General features: G+C 45.1%; 1 protein-coding gene across 1 annotated transcript in view; it reads left to right on the forward strand.

Annotated features, from left to right (window-relative positions):
• LOC118771945 (metabotropic glutamate receptor 8-like) overlaps positions 1–18,404 on the forward strand; it is a 118,762-nt gene extending 100,358 nt beyond the window's left edge. Inside the window, exons 8-11 of the mRNA XM_036520131.1 lie at positions 4,054–4,193; positions 6,010–6,945; positions 16,626–16,872; positions 17,834–18,404. Coding sequence (XP_036376024.1) covers positions 4,054–4,193; positions 6,010–6,945; positions 16,626–16,872; positions 17,834–17,883 — 1,373 coding nt within the window. The 3' untranslated portion in view covers positions 17,884–18,404. The remainder of the gene's footprint in view (positions 1–4,053; positions 4,194–6,009; positions 6,946–16,625; positions 16,873–17,833) is intronic.
• The last annotated feature ends 3,130 nt before the right edge of the window (positions 18,405–21,534 follow it).

A 21,534-nucleotide genomic window follows, 5' to 3' on the forward strand; every position in this document is an offset into this window, starting at 1 on the left:
AGAGAGGGGAGTTTTCAGAGGTGTGCGGGTGGTGAGGCTGTGCCCTGCGGGTTAGCTGGCGGAGTTTGTGCGGCTCGTTATGCGCACTGACAGCTCTGTGCCGGGCGCCTCCTAGGCAGCTCCGGTATGCAGGTTCCCATGTAATCAGAAGCGTACCCCTGCGAGCTGATGGAAACCCCCAGCAGGAAGAGCCTCCAGCTTCACCTTCTCTACCACACGCCATTCATGCCCACACGCCTCTGACACAGCATAGTGTGAAAGGTGGAGGGTTGGAGGGAGAGGTGGCAGCACAGCTAAATGACAGATCTGATGTAATCGCAATGCTTCAGCCCCCAACCCCCCCCCCCCCCCCCCCATTGCTCAGAAATGAATGAATATTTTTTTTTTACTTTTCTACTTTAGTTTAATTATATACATTTATTAACATTAATGCCTCCACATTCTTGAGGTTGCAGAGGAAATTTATAGTTGCAGTGGAGGTCAAGAGCTGCTGTTGGTTGCAGGTTCATTTGGACAGGCTGTAGATGATCTGAATTTTGTAGCTCGTCGTGAAACTGTATAATACTGTTGTCTGTAGAAAATACCATGGTTGGAGCTGAGAGCTTTGCAACATGTGAAGTCATGGTTCGTGCAGTTGTACTCCTAATCAGTGTTTCAGTACCAAGATTCTGCTGTTGTTGTAGAAATCCAGCTTTACAGAATTAGAATATTATAATGTGAACATATAATTTATTCATATCCCTGATTACACAGGAACAAAAAAACATGACATGACAGAAAAAGTATGTATTGGATTATTTTGCCCATACAAAAACAAAAAACAATGGATACAGTAGCATTGCAGAAAGAAAATAATACATTTAATTCCAGAAAAGACATCCTTAAGTAGTGTTGGCATACTGTCTGGTATACTCTGATGCAAGAGGCTTGTAAGAGGCTTAACTGTTTGCTGGGCCTTTTTCTCTAGCACACATGTACAGTGTCTGTTAAGCAAAATTATTATCTGTATTTATTCATCTAAGCAAGGGACCTTATCTTCTGGATGGCAGCAGGATGCAAGCTGTCTTGATTGTCACTGATATTTTTGCACCATGCCTTACTTTTAAATTGCCAGCCAGACGAAGTAAGTCAGGTGAGATTTCCTCGCTCAGAGGATTTAGACCTGTGTTCAATCAGCATTAGTTACAAGTGTTACGCTTTTTCAATACAAACACAATTCCTTTAATTAATTTTGGTGATCCCTGATCTATGCCTTCAGAGAATAAAAGAAGCATTTGCATTTAATTGTGTGTCGAATTTAAGGACAAAAGATTGAATCCAGGCCAAGGTAATAGGACAGGGAGAGATTATTTAATTACTTCTGCACAGACAAAAAAGGAGAAATCGAATGAAAGCGCAGTTTGATGTTTACACTGCATATCCGTTTGAGGATAGAGACGAAGCATTTGTGGATCCCCCTATGGATATAAAGACATGGTTCATTATCAGATCTTTGCAATCTAATTAAGGAACTCTATGTTTTGAGGAGCAAGGATTATGAGCGAATCAGAGGCTGGGATGGTTGGCAGACACACAGGTGGAAACCCTCCAAACTTGAACTCTCTCAGTTTCTTCACTACCAGCTAACATGACTGTCCAACCAGGGGGAAAGCACCACTTGTAAGCTGTAAACTTGTATTTGGGGGATGTCACAGACAATGAGTTTTATCGGAAATATAGTGCTTTATCTTGTCACATAATTCAAAGCGCTAGACCAGAAAGTGACTTGTGTGGTACTTTCTGTGATGTTATGTGACCAACCAATCAGAGGCCTCACTCACTATCTCCTGGGAGATGACTGTACGTCTCACGTCACTGCTAGAAGATGCAACACTGCAAAAGACTTGCGTGTTATTGCCTTCATACTTCCGGAGGTGTCTGTGCTCCTGTCCATGTGTCACTCACATGTTTCAGGTATTCTAGATTTACATTTGAGGCTGAGAGTTGGCATACTTTTTCACTCTGTATGGTTCTGTGGTTCACACGGTTCGGTTCTTTGTCTAAGATATAATACAGAAAACCAAAAGATGTGGTCTGTAAGTGGACTTTACTGAATTGCCAGGAAGCTAGTCATTAGGGGTCCACTGTGGCTCACGTCCATGGATATGGGAATGAGGGACTTCACTTGGGACCTGTGCTGTTGTGCAGTGGGAAGAAGAACTCAGTGAAGCACATGCACGCCCACTTACCTGGCCATGTATTAAACTTGTCAGAAGACTCCTCTACTTGGTTTCCCTCTGAGGCAGTTTGCGATTGACTCCGTTAGAGTGCCCGAGAACTCAAGGATGACTCAAACTTCCAGTTGGGCCAGAGGCAATCTCTCTGCAGGTGTCACTCGATCCCTAGTCAGTAAAGTGTTGCCACTTCTTTCAAAAAAAGTTGGGTTACATTTTTATGAGTTTGTGAGATGCTGTCAAGGAGCAGGTCAATCTGAGATGTTTGGGGTAATAGGGTGCAACACCTCCTCTGCGGGATACTTGTGGTACTTCACCACCTGGTTAAAAAGCCAGCTACACTCTAAAGGTTTAACAGCTCACACATTTCTGCAGTGCACTCCAGAGAATGAAAGTAATTCATTCCTGGTGAGAGAGAAAGAGAGAGAGAAAATACTATTTACAGATTTAAGCAGAATCTACATGCTGCATATTTTCTACAGGACTGCATTTAAAATTGCCCTTAAGAAATACAGGAACCGTAACGTAGCAGAGGGTAATATGTTTGCACTATTTAGATAATGTCAATGTTTTGCCTGCAGCCAGCTTGGTTTGACATAATAGAAAAAATGTTACTGTTCTTTTTTATATTGAATAGAATTGTATTTTTTTCCCTGTGTGAAGCCCAAAAGCTTTGGCTGCAGGATTTTTTTCTTTTGTTTCTAATTAGCGCTGGAGTGTGCTGCAGATGTGGAGGCATGTGCATAGCCAAACAGTCTGGGAATCCTTTTAATTCGTAGCCCTCTGTTTTATTGCAGCTACACAGTGGATTGAAAGGGGGGGGGTACAGCTTTGCACAGGGTCCCAAGTGGTTCCCATGATGCATTATTCCTGACAGTGGCAGAGACGGAGAGAAACGGCTCTCAGTTTCACTGTCTCAAAATCAGAGCTGCACTGAGAAACGCCACATTTCCCTGTCACACACTCCGGTCCTACCGTTCCGGTGACTAATGTGTTTCCTCTAGAATTTTAATAATGTGAAGCTCTCCTGTGATGTTTATCTTGTTTTCATATTCCTCATTTTGATGCGGTGGATTTCCCCCCTGCACCTCCCAGAAATATTTTATTCATGTAATTGAATGTGGTGAGAGAAGTGAAAGTTAGGTACGGTCTAGCTTAATCGGTGCCGGAGACATGCTGTGTGTGAGAGCAGACTGTGAGTGAGTTTAAGCAGTGTGTGAGGGCAGGTTATGTGTGACAACAGACTATATGTGAATTTAAGTGGTGTGTGAGGGCAGGATGTGTGTGAGTTTAGGTGGTGTGTGAGAGGGCAGGTTGTGTGTGAGTTTAGGTGGTGTGTGAGGTTAAAGAGCTGCATGAGGACAGTATGTCACTGGCACCTGGGCATATATTTACCAGAGAATGAGAGAGAAAAGGAGGGATTGAGAGAAAAGGGAGTGAGCACAAAAAGAGAGGGAGAAGGAGAAAGAGAAGGGGAGAAAGGAGTTAGAGCGGAAGAGGATCAAAACAGGTCAACAGGAGTCTGAGGCCAAAAGCCTGCTTTATGCTACTTTATGCATTATTTACCATTTTTACTGGTTCCTAATGTTTTGCTCTTTTGAGGTTAAAATAGAGTTCTGTGGACCAGGGAAGCAAAATGAGACCGTAAAAGATGCAATTAGAAGGGATTACTCAAGCAGTAAATTTCACAGACCCAAAAACACACTGCTTAAAGAAACTCAATGAGCTAACGGGGATTGTGGTCAAAGATTTGTATTTCGGGTTACTACGACCCCAGGTGACCCCCGTGAAACCAAGGTGATGTAATGCTTCACGTGGCATGCTGTTTCCTGTTTTACAGGAAGCGCTGGGACACCTGTTGTGTTCAATGAGAACGGTGATGCTCCAGGACGGTATGACATCTTCCAGTACCAGATCAACAACCGGTCGACAGCGGAGTACAAGGTCATCGGCCACTGGACCAACCAGCTGTATTTAGATGTAAGGGCTATTCAGTGTTACTCAAATCACAGTAATAACAATCTGTTTTGTAAATGATCTTATATTTACTTTCCAGTGGGTTTTGTTACATTGTCTTTTGCCAAAGTACATCTTGCAGACTGATATAAACCACTGACAACAAGCACTGATAAGCTGAATGTGCCTAAGCCTTCTGAAAGGCATACAGTTGGGAACATTTAGTGGTGAAATATCTCACTTTTCAAAATGCAGTGTTGGAATACTGCCATACTTTTTTCTTGTAAACTCATAATGATTTATCTCAGAAGTGTAATTACAGTGCAGTTAATTTCCCCTTTTTAAAAAAAACTTGACAAAAAAAACTTAACAAAAGAGTTAATTACACCTCATAACTGGTTTTAACTGGGACAAATAATGCTGCAGCTCTCTATGCTAATTTCATCGTAGATGTTCAGCATGTGAAGAGATTTCACATTAGTGTGTTGGGCATCAGAACAATCCTACTTTACTCAAAACAGGGAATAAAGAGAGAGAGATGAGAGACGGGTGGGGGAGTGGGGGACGGAGGGATGGAGGAGAGTCAGATGATTTGATGTGTATAGAAGGAGAGAGACTATCATAGTGAGAGAGGGAAGGAGAGAGAGCGAAATACAGAGAGGGAAGGAGAGAGAAAGAAAAAGAGAGCGGATGGAGAGAATTAGAATGTGTATCCCTTGATCCCCCCACATCTGCATGGTCTTCGGTTTTTGCTCCAGTTTCGTTGCGCTTTTATTTTTAGCCGTCCTGTGGCATAAGAGTCCTCCTAATTTTCCTAAGCAAACGTTCCCGGTGATACAGTGCATCTACAACTCTGAGAAGTGCTGGATCTGCTGAATCTCCTGTGAAAGGCCCCGCTCTGGCTGGCTTACAGTAGTGCAGGTGAAGGGGAAGTGCTTGCAGATTTATTACGGGTGCCTAACAGGAAATGTCACGCGACGGTAGGGTGGAACAGAGAGCCCCGGGGGGGGGGGGGGGGGGGGGGGTGATGCAGGGAGGGTGTTACCGACTCCATCTCAATTACGCTCCAGAGTCTCCCCCCCTGCCAGGATGGGGGGGGGGCTCTTCATTGCAGCGGTTCACCTCAGGTTACAGCAGGGAGGCGCTTGTGTTTATTCAGGTGTTCCCAGATCGGAATCGGCCTTTGCGAAATGTTGATTAATGGTCTCTACTGGCCCAATTCGGGCACGGTAACATTTTCTAACATTTGTTTGTTAGCTTTATCTGTACTTTGTTGTGTTGTTTTTCGGAAGCGGAATCCTAGTTTTTGGCCCATTTAGAAGAAGAAATCTTGTTCTGTAAGCACGCTTGATTGAAACAGGGCACTCGGAGCAGATAGTCATTAGTAAAATGGTAAGCAGCCAAACCTACAGTACCAGTCAAAAATTTGGACACGCTTGATCACGGTAATGGGAAACATGCATTTTGATCACACAAAGACTTATGCTTACATGCTCTGCATTTGTTTCGTAGACAAATATGAATAGTGAAATTGATGCCTATATATGAATTTTGTTCCAAAAAAAATTAATTAAAAAAAAATATTTTCTGGCTACTTTGAAGAATCTAAAATATAAGATAGTTTTTATTTTTTTAAAACTTTTTTAAAACTACTATTGGAAAACAGTAAATAAAGAAAAGCTCTCCTATGAATAGGTGTGTCGGAACTTTTGACTGGTGCTGTACATTCTGTTAATCACTCAGATAGGGAACCTAGGCTACCTATCTGAGACCGCGGCCGCGGTGAGGACGGGTGGCACCGCGGCCCCTGACGGCCCCCTTCGTCCTTCCCCCTGTGCAGGTGGGTGCCATGTGGTGGGCGCGGGGCAAGCGGGCGGTGCCGGCCTCGGTGTGCAGCGTGCCGTGCCGGGCGGGTGAGCGGAAGAAGATCGTGAAGGGCGTGCCGTGCTGCTGGCACTGCGAGCGTTGCGAGGGCTACAACTTCCAGGCCAGCGAGTTCAGCTGCGAGCTCTGCCCCTACGAGCAGCGGCCCGACCGCAACCGCACCGGCTGCCAGCCCATCCCCATCATCAAGCTGGAGTGGCACTCACCCTGGGCTGTGGTGCCCGTCTTCATCTCCGTCCTGGGCATCATCGCCACCACCTTCGTGGTGGTCACCTTCGTGCGCTACAACGACACGCCCATCGTGCGGGCGTCCGGCCGGGAGATGAGTTACGTGCTGCTTACCGGCATCTTCCTCTGCTACGCCATCACCTTCCTGATGATCGCCGCCCCCGACGTCACCGTCTGCTCCTTCCGCCGCATCTTCCTGGGCCTGGGCATGTGCTTCAGCTATGCCGCCCTGCTGACCAAGACCAACCGCATCTACCGCATCTTCGAGCAGGGCAAGAAGTCTGTCACCGCACCCCGCTTCATCAGCCCGGCTTCCCAGCTGGCCATCACCTCCAGCCTGATCTCTGTGCAGCTGCTGGGGGTGCTGCTCTGGTTTGTGGCCGACCCGCCTCACACGGTGGTGGACTTCGGGGAGCAGCGCACGGCCGACCCCGAGAGCGCCCGCGGCGTGCTCAAGTGCGACATCTCCGACCTGTCGCTCATCTGCTCGCTGGGCTACAGCATCCTGCTCATGGTCACCTGCACCGTCTACGCCATCAAGACCCGCGGCGTGCCCGAGACCTTCAACGAGGCCAAGCCCATCGGCTTCACCATGTACACCACCTGCATCATCTGGCTGGCGTTCATACCCATCTTCTTTGGCACCGCCCAGTCTGCGGAGAGGGTAAGTCTGCACGCAAAAACGCTCCGGTCCATTATATTACATTACATTATTGGCATTTAGCAGACGCTCTTATCCAGAGAGACTTACATAGTTTACAATTATTTTTTGTATGTTACCCATTTATACAGCTGGATATGTACTGAGACAATTCTGAGTTAAGTACCTTGCCCAAAAGTACAACAGCAACGCCCCGGCATTCAAACCAGAGACATTTTGGTTACAGTCCCTGCTCCTTGCCACTATGCTACACCCCTGCCCCATTAAACTGCAGTCAGGTTCATCTGAGCCTCGCTGTTCATGATTGATCTCCCTCAACCTCTTTTTCACTTTGTCCATGACCCACAAACACTGATTCGCTGAACTTATTTTGGTCTGAGAATCAGACAAAGACCAACACTCTGCACAGTGTCAGCCTGTTTAAATGGCTCCTTTTACCTCTCTGGGTGACAGATTGTAGTGATTTTTGGCTATACATTACATTACATACATTACTAGCATTTAGCAGATGCTTACATAGTTTTCAATTGTTTTTCATATGCTACCCATTTATACAGATGGATATTTACTGAGCCAATTCTGGGTTAAGTACCTTGCCCGAGGGTGCAACAGCAGTGCCCCAGCGGGAATCAAACCTGCAACCTTGCAGTTATGAGTACTGCTCCTTGCCACTATGCTACACTGCCGCCCCATTAACTGCAGTCTGTTTCATCTGAGCCTCGCCGTTCATGATTGATCTCCCACAGCCTCTTTTTCGCTTTGTCCGTGACCCACAAACACACATTCGCTGAACTGATTGTGATTTGAGGATGAAGACCAGTGCTCCGCACAGTGTCTGCCATCTTAAATCGCTCCATTGCAAATCTGTGGGTGGCAGGTTGTTATGATCTTTGGTTATGTTCTCATCTACATTAAATGCATGTCGAGGCAGAGGCTATGACCCTCTCTGTTCACCCTACAAGATCGCCTCCATTTTAGAAGAACAGCTAAAAGCTGTGCAGGTCAGTACTTTTACTCATGAGCTTGTTTCCATGGAAACAGACAAATACATTAGGATAATCAATAGAGCGCAATGTTATAACTGTGTGCTATTGTGCTGTTGTGATTATAATATACTGGCTCTTTCTGTAATAGGCAGTGTGTTTCTTCAAGTGTATCAATGATTCTTTTAGAGTTTAGTTTTACCTGCCGGCATATTGAATGTGACTAAATGTGGTTAAACGTATCTAAAATGTCGTTTTCTGAACCAGCTGTGTAGAAATGAGTGTTCTGTTGTTTTTTTGGTAGTTTTTCGGTTCATGTGGTCTTGCTTATATCGCCTTGTCAATGTCATTAATGGAGGCAGTGAGCATGGAAGAGGGCAGAAATGAGCCAGATGAAGGAATCATGAATGGACTCAAAACGAATGGCTTAATTAAAATGAATCAGACTTGACAGCCATAGTTTTCTAACAAGCCTGAAGAATTGATCTCAGGCAGCAAGCCAGCTGGTCACAATACAGATACCAGAGTACCTGTGTGTTTACTGTGAGGATGTAGCAGAGCACCTGGGTGGACACTGACATACCTGTGTGGTTCCCTGTGAGTAGGTTAGCGCAGGGGCCAAGCAGAACACCAGAACACCTAGTGGTGGATATTCCTTCCAGCCTGTCTGTAGACCAAAAGAAGCAGCATGAAAAACAGGTTTAACTAAAAACACACATGATCCTGTCAGTCTACACAAAATGACTTTAATACGTGACGATAATTATATAATAACGCAAAAACGATAACGTACATTTTCCATATCAAATGCTCCCGTGGAACGACGTTGCCTCTCACACCCGGGCAAACTCCGCTGTGTGAGGATGCACACGCGTTGCGTCCGGAGCGTGCGGGTTTCCGACACGTCCTCACCAGCGCGGTGGGAGCGGGCCGGGCGGCGCCGTTACTGCCGCCTTGTCGGCGTGGGGTTCGCCCCGCACCCAAACGGCCCCGGCGTGCAGAGCCGCACAGCCGCACAGCAATTATTCTCCAGCACACACCCTGCCTGTTTGTTTTCTTCTGTTTGCCATCCTGGAACTCTGGGAGAGCTTTACTTTTTGGATCTCCTCCCCCTGGGGAGAGTGCCACCTGGTTTGCAGCCAGTCGTATTCTGTAAAAAGAAATTTGAGATTTTTTTTACACCGAATATGGCTTTTTTGGAGGAAAAAAAGCTTGTCCAGAAAGTTGGCAATTTATCTTCAAGCTACACTGTACTGTGTTCAGCCCCTGCCCAGTGGAATATGGGATTGTATCTGTGAATGGATTTTACAAAGAAACCTACTGATTGACAGTTGGACTGATAAACAAACATGTGAATAAACAAACAAGTAAGCAAACATTAAGTGAGAAGCGAGCTTTGAGTCTCGCCCAGATGGGGAGATGAAATGGCCCCGGTGGGAATTGCACGCAGCTTTGGTTTAAAGGCGGCCATCAGAGAGAGCCCTGCGTCTGTCATTGCAGATGGATGGGTACTGCTCTCACACTGCGAATGCAACGCACTGCTGCTTACCACACAGCACACTGCGAATACGACACACTGCTGTTTCCCACACAGCACACTGCGAATACGACACACTGCTGCTTACCACACAGCACACTGCGAGTACGACACACTGCTGTTTCCCACACAGCACACTGCGAGTACGACACACTGCTGTTTCCCACACAGCACACTGCGAATACGACACACTGCTGTTTACCACACAGCACACTGCGAGTACGACACACTGCTGTTTACCACACAGCACACTGCGAGTACGACACACTGCTGTTTACCACACAGCACACTGCGAGTACGACACACTGCTGTTTACCACGCAATACACTGCAAATATGATGCACTGCTAGATACCACACAGCACACTGCTGGATGCTACACAACACACTGCAACTACACCGCACTGCTTGATGCAGCATAACATGCAGCAACTGTAACACACTGCTGGATACTGCACAGCATACCGGAATTATAGCACACTCTGGGACACCGCACAACACACGACAACACAGTACAGTGCCTTCCACGGTTGCACGTTCACGACTGAAACTCTCACATAGATATTGTGTATACCAAAATCTCACACATTAACTCCTGTGACATTGCATCTAAAGTTAAGTGGGATTCATCAATCTGGTAACTGAATACTGATTTGTATTCAGCATCTATATTCGCTGCTAATCTGCTCTTACTCCTGAATCAATGGAATGTGTTGCAGGTGTGTTTGCGCTGGTAAAAAAGATCAATGCAGAGGGTTTATTTAACACATTTCTAACAACTGCCTTAACGGAGTTTTAATTGTTTAAACAAAGTTGAATGAACAACTAATAAGCTTAATGCCACTTGTGTGTGCAAGACCTGCAAATGAGCACCTGTCAGTGTGAGCGTGTGCACAAACACATACACATTCACACATGTTTACATACATACACGTACACATCCACCCTCACACACAAGTGAAATGTGACTAAAATGTGTTGGATGTGTGTGTCATTATGGCTGAGTTTGCTTGGTAAGTTTTGGTTATGTTGGCAGTTGCTTCCTGACTGCACATCCTGAACTCATCTGTATTTCCTCACCTGCCCCCAGTGGGGGCATGAGGTACTGCGTCTCTCAGAATCAGGAGTCAGGAGCAGCTTCTAATGGCGGCCAAAGGTGCACCTGCCCAGACAGATGAACATGTGTATGCCGAGCACCCAAAGTCTGATCACTCCCATGGCTGAGTGAAATCTGGGATAATACAGATCACTGTTACATCCTGTGAGAATGAGAAGTGATGGTGCTCCCATGGATCACACAGTGAATACTATCATAAAAGTTAATGTTTTGTAGACAGATGATTATTAGGCTCAGTGTGTATGTACGGTGTTTTTAAGAATAATTAGTAAGTATTGTGTATGCTATATATGAGCATTATATTTCTCATTGATGCTTCATCACTATATTACTCCTCCGCACCTGTATTCTTATTGGGTATCCTGTGACAGTCTGCATTTAATGTGTGTTGCCATGATAGCTGTACCAGGATAAGTTCAAACACACCACATCAGTGCCATAATGAACTCAAATAAACATCACAATTTCCATCCTTTCCCTTTGAAGTATGGCAGAGAGGTGGCAGCAGGCATCAGTTCATTCATTAAGATGCGTTTTCTGAGTTCACCACGGCACTGGCTCAATGTTTCCATTCCATCCTAGTCTCTTGAAAAAATAATGATGTATACATACACACACACACACACACACACGCATATACACACACGCTTGCATGCAGACACATATGCACACATACACACATTGTATATGCGCATCCTATATTCATCTGAGGATCTGGGTTATACATGGCTGCTTTGAATGGCAAACACCAGTCACTGTAGATCCAGATTGAAGCAGATATTCTGCCAGTAAAAATGTGTGAGCATTCCTTCCCTAAATCAGAAGTTATGTTGTACTTTCTGCATCCTTTATGTTTCTCTGTGTGAGAATGTTTTATGCATCTGACAAGTTTTTTTTCCTTTTTTTTTTCCTGTGAGGTTTGCGTTAAGTCATTCAGAGATGAATATATTTTTCTAGCCTTATATCTCTGCTGCACTTTGCTTTTGTCAAACTCCCTTTCATTCAAAAGGGATTTCATCATTTTGTGGAGAAAAAAAACAACATCTGTAAGTCGGAACTTGAAAGCTTTATCGCACCTTCAGGTGTCAGGTGTGCTGAAGTGTTCTCCTTGGGGGACGATAAGGCAAAGCGTAGATTTTTCGCTGGGATTGATGGTTCTGAGAGGGCATTGAGAGTGACTAATGGAAATCTCTAAAAGAGAGAGGGGGAGAGTGAGAGGGGGAACGTGTGCTCCGCTCCGCGTCCTGGCATTTTTCGCAGCCTGTGATTCACTTCTAAGTCATCGGTGCAAATGAAATATCAAAATTGAAAGCATTTTGCTCGGCGGAGCAGTGGTTATTATTTCCCCCCCATCCCCCGTTCTTTTCTGATGACACTCACATCCGAGGTGACGGGAGCGTTCCGGAACCCCAATTGTTCTGCAGAGTTGCCGCGGCTGAAAAATGCCAGCGGAGCTGATTGGTCAGAGTGGAGGTGCCCAGCGTAAGAGCTAAACCTGTGAGCTCCTGGTGCCTGGACTCCAGCTAGGCTCCCCGTTGCTCAGCTATGCTCTGTGTTGAACTTCAATCCCCAGGTTTCGGCGTGCAGTTGCTTTGAAAGACACCAAGCCCTGTTGTATGGGGGAAAAAAAAAAAAAAAAAAACTTTAGGAATATTTTGGATGGACTTGCCAAGAGTTTAAAAATGAGTAAATCGGAGTCTTGATAATTCATTGGAAACCTGAAATTTTCAACACCCAATAAGACACAAATGTTGAGCTATAACATTACATTATATTATTGGCATTTAGCAGATGCTCTTATCCAGGGCGACTTACATAGGCTACATTTATTTTTTACATGTTACCAATTTATACAGCTGGATATTTACTCAGGCAGTTCTGGGCTTTGTACTTTGCTTGAGGGTACAGCAGTAGTGCCCCAGCAGGGAATCAAACCTGCAACCATTCAGTTACAAGCCCTGTTCTTACCACTGTGCTACACTGCTGCTTCAGTAAGGTAAGAGTAAGGTAGACTGTCAGTCATCTTTTAGAGATCGGCTCAAGTTGCCCCTTAAAACCTGTTTGATGACAACCCACTTTTTGTGAAGGACCTGAAATAAGTTGTTTATTCATTACTGTCAGTCCACTCCAGACTGGTCTGAGTCAAGTTGTTTCATGGCTGTATAAATACCCGAGTGCTGTAATTTGGAAAAACAGATGGATGTCACCTCCACTCTGCATCAATGTGATAATGCACCTGTAACACATGAGCTGTTGATTGCTGGATAAGCAGTGCCAATCCAGACACTACATGCCACACAGGGAACTGGAAACAGCACACACGGAGGGACTGTGTCACAATGACACGGGGAGACCAAAACGGCCACGTTCAGGGACTGAGACACGACCACATAGAGACATCAGAATAGTAGCGAAGACAGACCAAAAAAAAAAACAAAAACACATTGAGGGACTGCAGCCAAACCACATGGACAGCTGAATGGATCAGGGCTAGAGGAAAAGAACCATAAGAAACCCATTGCAGCAGAGCCGCTCTGGCCATAGAACTGAATGAAGCAGAACCACACTATGACAGAACAGGTCTGACCACGCTAACATACCCATAATGCCAGACAGTGATCTGTAAGCAGCCTCACAACGCATTAGATTTCACACAGGGGTGTAGTGATGCAGTGCCTAGGGAGAGGTGGTCGGTTTGAGTGCTGGGAGTGTGTTTGTGAGTCCAAAAATGGCGAGTGACTCCGGTGCTCTGGGTGCTGCAGGTAGCATGGCTGAGGGGCTGGGGAAGAAGGCGCTGGGTTTGGGATGTGGGGGTGCACTAAGGGAAGTGGGCTCTGAGGATGGACTGGAGGGAGGAGGCGGAGCCAGCCGGGCCTCTTACCGCCCAGGCTAGCACCAGCGCCTGCACTGAAGGGAGAGGGGAGACATGAGCGTGCTCTGGGAATGTGTGCTGCGTACCGTACCAGTCAAAGGTTTGGACACACCTGATTAAGATAACAGGAAACATGCATTCAAAGACATTCAGGTCTAAAGACTTATGCTTAAATGCTTGAAATGTGTTTCTTAGACAAATATAAATAGTGAAGTTGACGCCTATGTATGAATTTCTTTCCAAAGAAAATTTTATTTAAAAAAAGGCTGTGTTGAAGTATCTTAAATATAAGATTTTTAAAGTTTTGATTTGTTTAACACCTTTTTTGGTCACTATATATGTCCATTTGTGTTATTTCATAGTTTTGATGTACTATTATTCCAAAATGGTGCAAAAAAGTAAAAATAAGGAATTAAAGTTGTGTCCAAACTTAATTATAATCATATACTTTATGGATCCCCATGGGGAAATTCGTCCTCTGCATTTAACCCATCCTACACACAGTGAGCAGTGAGCACACACACACCATCTAGGAGCAGTGGGCAGCCGCAGCTCCTGGGGACCAACTCCAGTTCTTTTGCCGGTGCCTTGGTCAAGAGCACTGACAGGAGTATTAACCCTAACATACATGTCTTGACTGGTACTGTACATGTGTATCAAGAAGGACATTATTTTCACTTATCTGAAGACAATAAATAACTATATTATTGTCTAAGAAATGTCCTTGATTGAACATCATTTATTAGGTTACCTTAAGAATGCTGTATCATAAATACTTGATAAAGCCCACCAGGTGACCAAACAAATTCCCTAGGTTTAGGTTTTTGGAAGTTAACCTTGGGTAACTGTTATTGAGAGCCAAAGTACATGCAACTCCAATTAATAACAGCGACGCACAAGTTTATAGGCTATCTTCTAAAACCAAATAAAATGGTTCAAGCTGTGTGTTTATACTGTATCACGGTCATTTTTGTTGAAATTGCCCTCAGAGGAGAATGATGGCTGCTCATATGGCCCTGGTGGTTCACTTCTTGCTATGCTGTTCCAGCATCAGAACTCAGCTGGCCTCTTGCCAAAGCGTTTCGGCTCTCAGCATCAGTCCGGCCCTTTGCAGCATCCTGTCTCAAGCCACGTATTTGCAGGATATTTGTTTCTCCCCTATTCACAGTTATTACTTTATCTCACTGCGAGTCTGGCTATAAATGTCACCGAGCTTTAATGGGCTAGTTTCCCTGCCGTCTGGAAAGTAAGGATGTCTATTCCTTACACAGGAGAACGTAACAACCAACATTCTAACTATAGACGGCCAGAGATGGGCCGAGGAAGGGAGCTGCCATCATTGATGAAAGGATTATTTGTAAGGATTATTTTTAAATATGAAAGGATTATTTGTGTTGAGTGTTTTGTCATTTAATTGATCGCCCAAGCTTATTCTCTGGAACAATTAACAGTGACCTTCAGTACCTTACTTTTTCATGTAACATATAAATAATAATAAGTATATGCATAACTAGTAACTTAAAATTAATTTGATTCTGGAAAATGCATGTGATGTAATTAGACAGCTGACATCTTACCTTTATGTAATATTAATGAACCAAAAGATGTGTACCAGATTGATTATGACTGATGATGTGTATGAGACGGGGAATGGTGCTGTATATTTTCCTGTAAAGGTCCAGCATGTTTCTTTTGAAGTGCCCCAGGGAAGTGTTTACATGGACCAAGCATAGACACAATCCTGACCCATGCAGGCCTGATTTATACAAGTTTGGAAGGCCCACAAAATGCTTTCCCTGGGTTTGAGGAAAAGCTTTGAGCTTTTTCAGTCTGTGTTTGTGTCAGGCACAAATGAAGACTCATTGGCTCTCTTTAGATTCACATCATTCAGTGATGCGCTAAACGTGTTTTCTGCTGGCAAGGGAGGTGTATGTGGCGTGTGTGTATTTTGACTCGCACATTATCAACCATCTGTTACCGTCCGTTTTCTCTGTAATAACGCCCACACTGCAGGCGTGGATGTGGCTGACTGGCTAAGCCATCATGGATTCCCGCTGTCCGTGTGTAATTTAACATCGACGAAGCTGTCAGGAGTAGCTGTGCTTCTCTGGCAGCCATCTTGAAGTCTGACAGGGGTCTGATTGGGGTCTTAACGCGGGGCTGGTCCACATTTACAGGCATGGCAATTTCTGGCAGGACCAGGAGGCCCGGTATTTTCCGAGCCTCATTAGGTGGATTGATAGTATCAGTTCCTCCTACTGGTCAGGGAGGGTGGAGTTAAGCTCACCTGATGCTGAGGTTTTAAGGTGGGCCAGGCAGTAATGCTGCGGGAGGGGCAGCACCTGGCTCTGGGAAAACAGAGCCGTCAGGTGGGAGGAGTTTTTTCCATCTGAGCTCTTAATTTTATAGCACGGTCAGTTATACAAAAATGAATGAATTCATGAGATTCTAAGTGGTATAATGCTTGAACATGGCACCTGCTTAAATACAGAGCAGTAACTGAGTTTTCAAAGCAAGGAGCATCTCAGGCACTCCACAACATGCTTACTGAATGCCCAGGCTGTGGGATATTTTTAAGTAGTATTTTGCAATTCTAATGGGCAAAAAACCATAGAAAGAGACTTTGATCTTGTTGGAAGAATTTGATTTGTAAAATGTGACATCAGTCTAGAGACCACACAGTACGTTAGCCTGTATGCTGACTGCATGCTCTTCAGGGTGGACCGCAGTATGTTTCAATCTACCGTCTACCTCAGCCAGCCTCTCTCTTGCTCAATCTCACTCTCTCCTTCTCTCCCTCTCTCTCTCTATCTCATTCTCTCCCTCTCTCCATCTACCTCTCTATCTCCATAACCCTCTCTGCCTCTCTCCCTATACCTCTCTACCTCTGTCACTATTTCCCTCTACCTCCATTTCTCCCTCCTTCCCTCTACCTCTCTCTCTCCCTCCCTCGCTCCCTCCCTCTCTCTCTCTCTCTCCCTCCCTCCCTCTACCTCCCTCCCTCTCTCTCTCTCTCTCTCTCCCTCCCTCCCTCTACCTGTGTCTCTCCCTCTCTCTCTATCTCTCTCCCTCCCTCTACCTCTCTCTCTCTCTCTCTCTCTCTATCTATCTCTCTCTCCCTCCTTCTATCTGTTTCTCCCTCTCTCTCTCCCTCCCTTTCCCTCCCTCTCTGCAGATGTACATCCAGACCACCACGCTGACCGTGTCTCTGAGCCTCAGCGCCTCTGTCTCCCTGGGGATGCTCTACATGCCCAAGGTCTACATCATCATCTTCCACCCGGAGCAGAATGTGCCGAAGCGCAAGCGCAGCTTCAAGGCCATCGTCACCGCCGCCGCCATGTCCGGCAAGCTGACGCAGAAGGGCGCAGACCGGCCCAACGGGGAGGTCAAGACCGAGCTGTGCGAGAGCATGGAGACCAACAGTGAGTAGGCTACCTGTGCGCACTCACCCGCGCCGGCTTCTGCTGGGCTGCCGTAGAAGAGAAGAGAATTGCCGTTACTGCTACAGTTTTGTTCTTAGTCTACATGAGCCTACATCCAGAATGATTTGAAAGGCTGGCATGGAATTTAGTGGTTGTACTGAGGATGTTAGCTGCTGTGAGCAAAATGGGAATTTGCAATTTTGAGCATAGCCTGGCACTATCACATTGAATGGCATTGACAAGTCTATTGATAAAAAATCTCATTGAAGGATCGCAGGGAGTTCTGACAATGTCTGATATTATTATCCTGAACCGAGGCTGTGGGGAAGAATAAAAAGGTTAGAAAAAAGTTGTCAGCTTTGTTTTGAGATGCAGCTGCTTTCTCTCAGACATCAAAGCATGTTTGTGTCAGTCAACGCTTTCATTAGAGCTTAACAGTGGCCAGTATTAATTTATTTCCTCATTATGTTTCTGCTGACTGCTCTCATAACTTTTTTAAATGACAAAAGCTGGTGATGTTTCCATAAATGTTTTGGTATGTTTATCTTCAGGAACATTTTCTTATGAACATTAAAATGACAAGGAAGGATACTTCTAACATGTCAAAGATTGAGGCAGTGGGCTCTTTCCAAAAAATGTTTGAAAAGCCGACATACAGTAGTTTGTGTCACCAAATATAGACTGGCATAATATTCCAGCGCATGTTAGAATTGGTGATGGTAATTAAAAGCACATAAAATTTCCAGTGACAGTGTTCTTACTGAGAAAATGACCTGTCCACTTCCTTATGGACACAATGCAATACATCTATCACTGCATGCAATCAGAGTAAAATATCTATTATGTTGTGTGCGAAACACACAGACATGTGACAGTGGTTTTAAGCTGAAGAAAAGTGTATATATCATCAGGGAAGCTCCTCAGAAAAGACGTGCATGTAATGCATTTCTCCTCTCATCAGCTTCATCAACCAAGACGACATACATCAGCTACAGCAATCACGCCAACTGACGAGCTGGCAGCGGAGAGAAGACTCCCGTGGTGCGCTCGCGTCTGCGGGCGCGGTTCCGTGACGTTGGAGAGACAGCGGCGGGCCTCCCGACGGCACCCGAGCATGAGACACTTTACCGTTCCGAGTGATAAACGGCGACGCGAGAGCGTGGAGCTACGAGGCTCGGTGCCGACGGCACCGCTGCCGCCGATATAAAACGAACAAGACCGCAAGCTCGGCGACGCAAAAACAAAACAACATTTAAAAAAAAAAAAAGAAAAAAACAACGTGACACGGAGGGAGTGGGGGGAAAACACAGCTTTGAAGGAAAAAAAAACACACAGATGGAAAAAAAATGCAAACTTCAAAGTCAACCATGTTTGTTGTTATTCTTCTTGTAAGTATTTTTTGTGGTTGTGAAGATTTTTCATTCCTGTCCCACACTTTGTCCAACCTGCATAAGGAGATGAGTTTATCTCTTGTATCAGCTGTCTGAACCATAGCCCCTGGGTTGTGAATCTGTTAATGCAAGGGTTGAAGCATGCCAATTTTTCTACAAATAATTTATTTATAATAAAGGAATGTTTTGAAATGTTAAGCATTGTTGATTGTACATTAAAGAATGAGAGAAAATGTACTATTGTTTATACTACTGCTACTGCTCTTTCTAATAATAATTGGATAATTAGAAGTGCAGACTTTAAGATAATTCAATTTTGCACTGCGTAGGCCGTGGATCATATCATATGACATTTTGAGTGCTTTTTTTAAAGATTTGGTTGGATATCAGACAGAGGTTTCCTTTTTCGAAATAATGGAAAATATGGAAGCACTAGGCCAGGTCTGAGGCCCCTTAACAGCCTGTAGCTCCTTCAGGCCCACTGGCTGATGCTGAGTGGTGCTGGGCTTGGTTGCTGTTTGGATAGGAGATCTTCTGTGGAAACCAGGGTGCTGATGGAAGTGGTGGGCCAGGAGACAGTACTCCTCCCTTTGGGCCAAGTAAGCCCAATGTTCCAGTGCAATGATGGGGACACTGCTGTAGGAGATGCTGTTTTTCACATTAAATGTCACACTGAGGTCCTGATTCCCATGGCACTTATTACAAAGAGCACGGGACTCCCCAGTACCATCTAAGCATTGGTCAGTTTCATTGGAGTACGTCCCTCCCCTTCCACCTCAGGTAATGTATGGTGAGCATAACAGTGGGTGTTATTCTACATCATACATTTGACCAATCAGGATCTAGATGCTCACTCATTACTCTTGTATTGATTTTTTTTCTGTTCTTGTCCCAAGATAATAATAATTACAAGAAATGTAGAACATTGTCATTAGATGCTCACTTCTGTTGTAGAAGCTAGCAGTTTTCCAGTGACAGCCTTTCAAATGAGACAGCTTTTAAGCCTGAGATGTCACATGTGTGGGCGCCCAGTTGAGGCCCGAGGCCGAACCGGTGTCTGCAGGTAGTGGGAGTCATCAGGTGTCCTGCTCCTTGGAACCTATCCATCACAGAGAGGAGCTGTCAGCAAAATGAATGGGTGAGTTTCATTTCCTTCACTTGGGTTGTTTGTGACATCTAACCAAGCATCTCTAAAAAAAAAAAATATATATATATATATAAATACAATAAATAAAATGTGAAAACCAGCCGGCTGCATCGGTACGGGGTGTTTGTGACTGCGCTGATCGATAAAGCTGTCAGTGAAAACCTCTCAGGTGTGTAATGGATTCTGCACTTCGGCTGAACAACAAAAAAGAATGATAGAATGATTGACACACGCCTCAGTGCTGAACATTGAGTAGCGTGCCTTTCCCCTGTGTTAACCGCGTCAACCACGTTAATTTTTCCATAAACACTGAGAGAAATTTTTTAAAAAATGCAGCCAAAGAACTTTTCGGCCGCATCACAGATAACGACTAGTTACACTGTTTATTTGCTTTGCAGATGCTCTCATCCTGGGCGACTTGCTTGACTTACATTTTTACATATTTACAAAATATGCAGCTGGCCAGGAGCATAATGGCGGTGTTCCATTTGGTGTTAGCCAGCTAGAAGTGTCACCTCTTTGCCACACTGCCCCTTGTGGTCACAATGAGAAATACGACAGTGGGCAGGACTGTATTAAATTCAGTGATGGTGCTTCTGGGAGTTAATAAGTCACCTTAGAAGAAGGCCTTCCTGACTATCTGAGCAGCCTGACACAAATACTCTACGCAAGCCCTGCTCCTACTGGCAAGGAGAAGTGCTGCTTCAAGCCCACAATCCCGCTATCTTACCTAGCCAACCATGATCTACATGACGACGTGTTTTCTGTTGTTGGAACAGCCAGCAGGACAGGCAAACGAGGAATCAAAAGCAGAGCGGTGCCTCAAAGCTAATTTGCCTGTCAATCAAATAAGCCTTGAATTTTAATGAGGAGTGCCCGCTGACTGAGCAGGTGACTCACCCAGCGGTTTGGGCTGCTTGTCCGTTTTGCAGTCCTGACGCCAGTCTGGAGCACAGCTCTCGATGTCACTAGATTTGTTATCAGACCTGACACAAGACTGATAAGTGGGGTTGCTCATAGGCTACGTGGTATTATCAGACAGCAACTGCCCAAGCTCATGTTTTGCCTGTCTTTATAGTTTATCATAAAGCCGAGTCTACAAAATGTCACGCTGGCCCACTACACACTGTACGCAAATTGCCTGGTCACCATATGCTAACTACTACCCTTTCCCACTCTCCCTCTATGCCTCACACCATCTGAGCAACAAGTGCTCCTGCAGCCCCACCCCCTGCTGACCGGGAGAAACGCCTGGACTACTGCTTACCAGTGGAAAACCGATGACGTTCCTGTCCTGGTTACTGTTGGATGGAAAGTCCCCTTCACAGCCCACATGAGCCCACCATGCCATCCTTCTGACCACATGAGAGTCTCTGGACCTGAACTGATACAATTAACTGATGAATATTCCATATTCCAAATGTCATACCATTCCACTTCTTTTTTTCCTGGCATCAGGGAATCGTTTTCCATTCTTTCCCAATTAGCTGTATGTTTTCTGGATTTTTTTATTCCCCCTGGAATGCAGTTTGTATGTTCAGTTGTAAAACACTGTAACAAATAAAGTTTGATAAATAGACTGATGGGGGGGGGGGGGGGGGGGGGGGGGGGGGCTAGAAATAAAGTTAGGTGTGAGAGAAGGCTGTGCCTTGGGGTGGTCTGTGGTTTTCCTGACCTCACAAAACCCATCAGTCATCAACTTCCAGAGCACTGGGTCATTTTATGTGATACTCATATCATTTATGTGGGGGGAAAAAAGGGCAATTCAATTATTCAGATGCTGTCAGAGTGAGAGCATCTGTGGGGATTGAAAGGGCCTCTTGAAATTTGGCTTGTCACGCATACGCACACACCCACCCGTCCACACACACACGCGCGCAGAGTCTGAACTGTAGATGTGAAACAGATGGACCTGTCTGTCTGTACTGTTTTTGAAGGATGCGTTTGACATTACAGTCAGCCAGATGTTTAAGTGTTAAAAACCTCTTTCATCATTGTTTGTTGTCGTGGCCATTGTATTGGACTTTTTGCCTGTCACTTGAAAAATTAAATAGACATATAAAATACAAGGACAATAGCAGGGAGAAGGTCTGTAGTATATTTTGGTTTGTAACATTTATTGAA

This window comes from Megalops cyprinoides, chromosome 25 (assembly GCF_013368585.1).
Source record: "Megalops cyprinoides isolate fMegCyp1 chromosome 25, fMegCyp1.pri, whole genome shotgun sequence".
Classification (NCBI taxonomy): Eukaryota; Metazoa; Chordata; class Actinopteri; order Elopiformes; family Megalopidae; genus Megalops; species Megalops cyprinoides.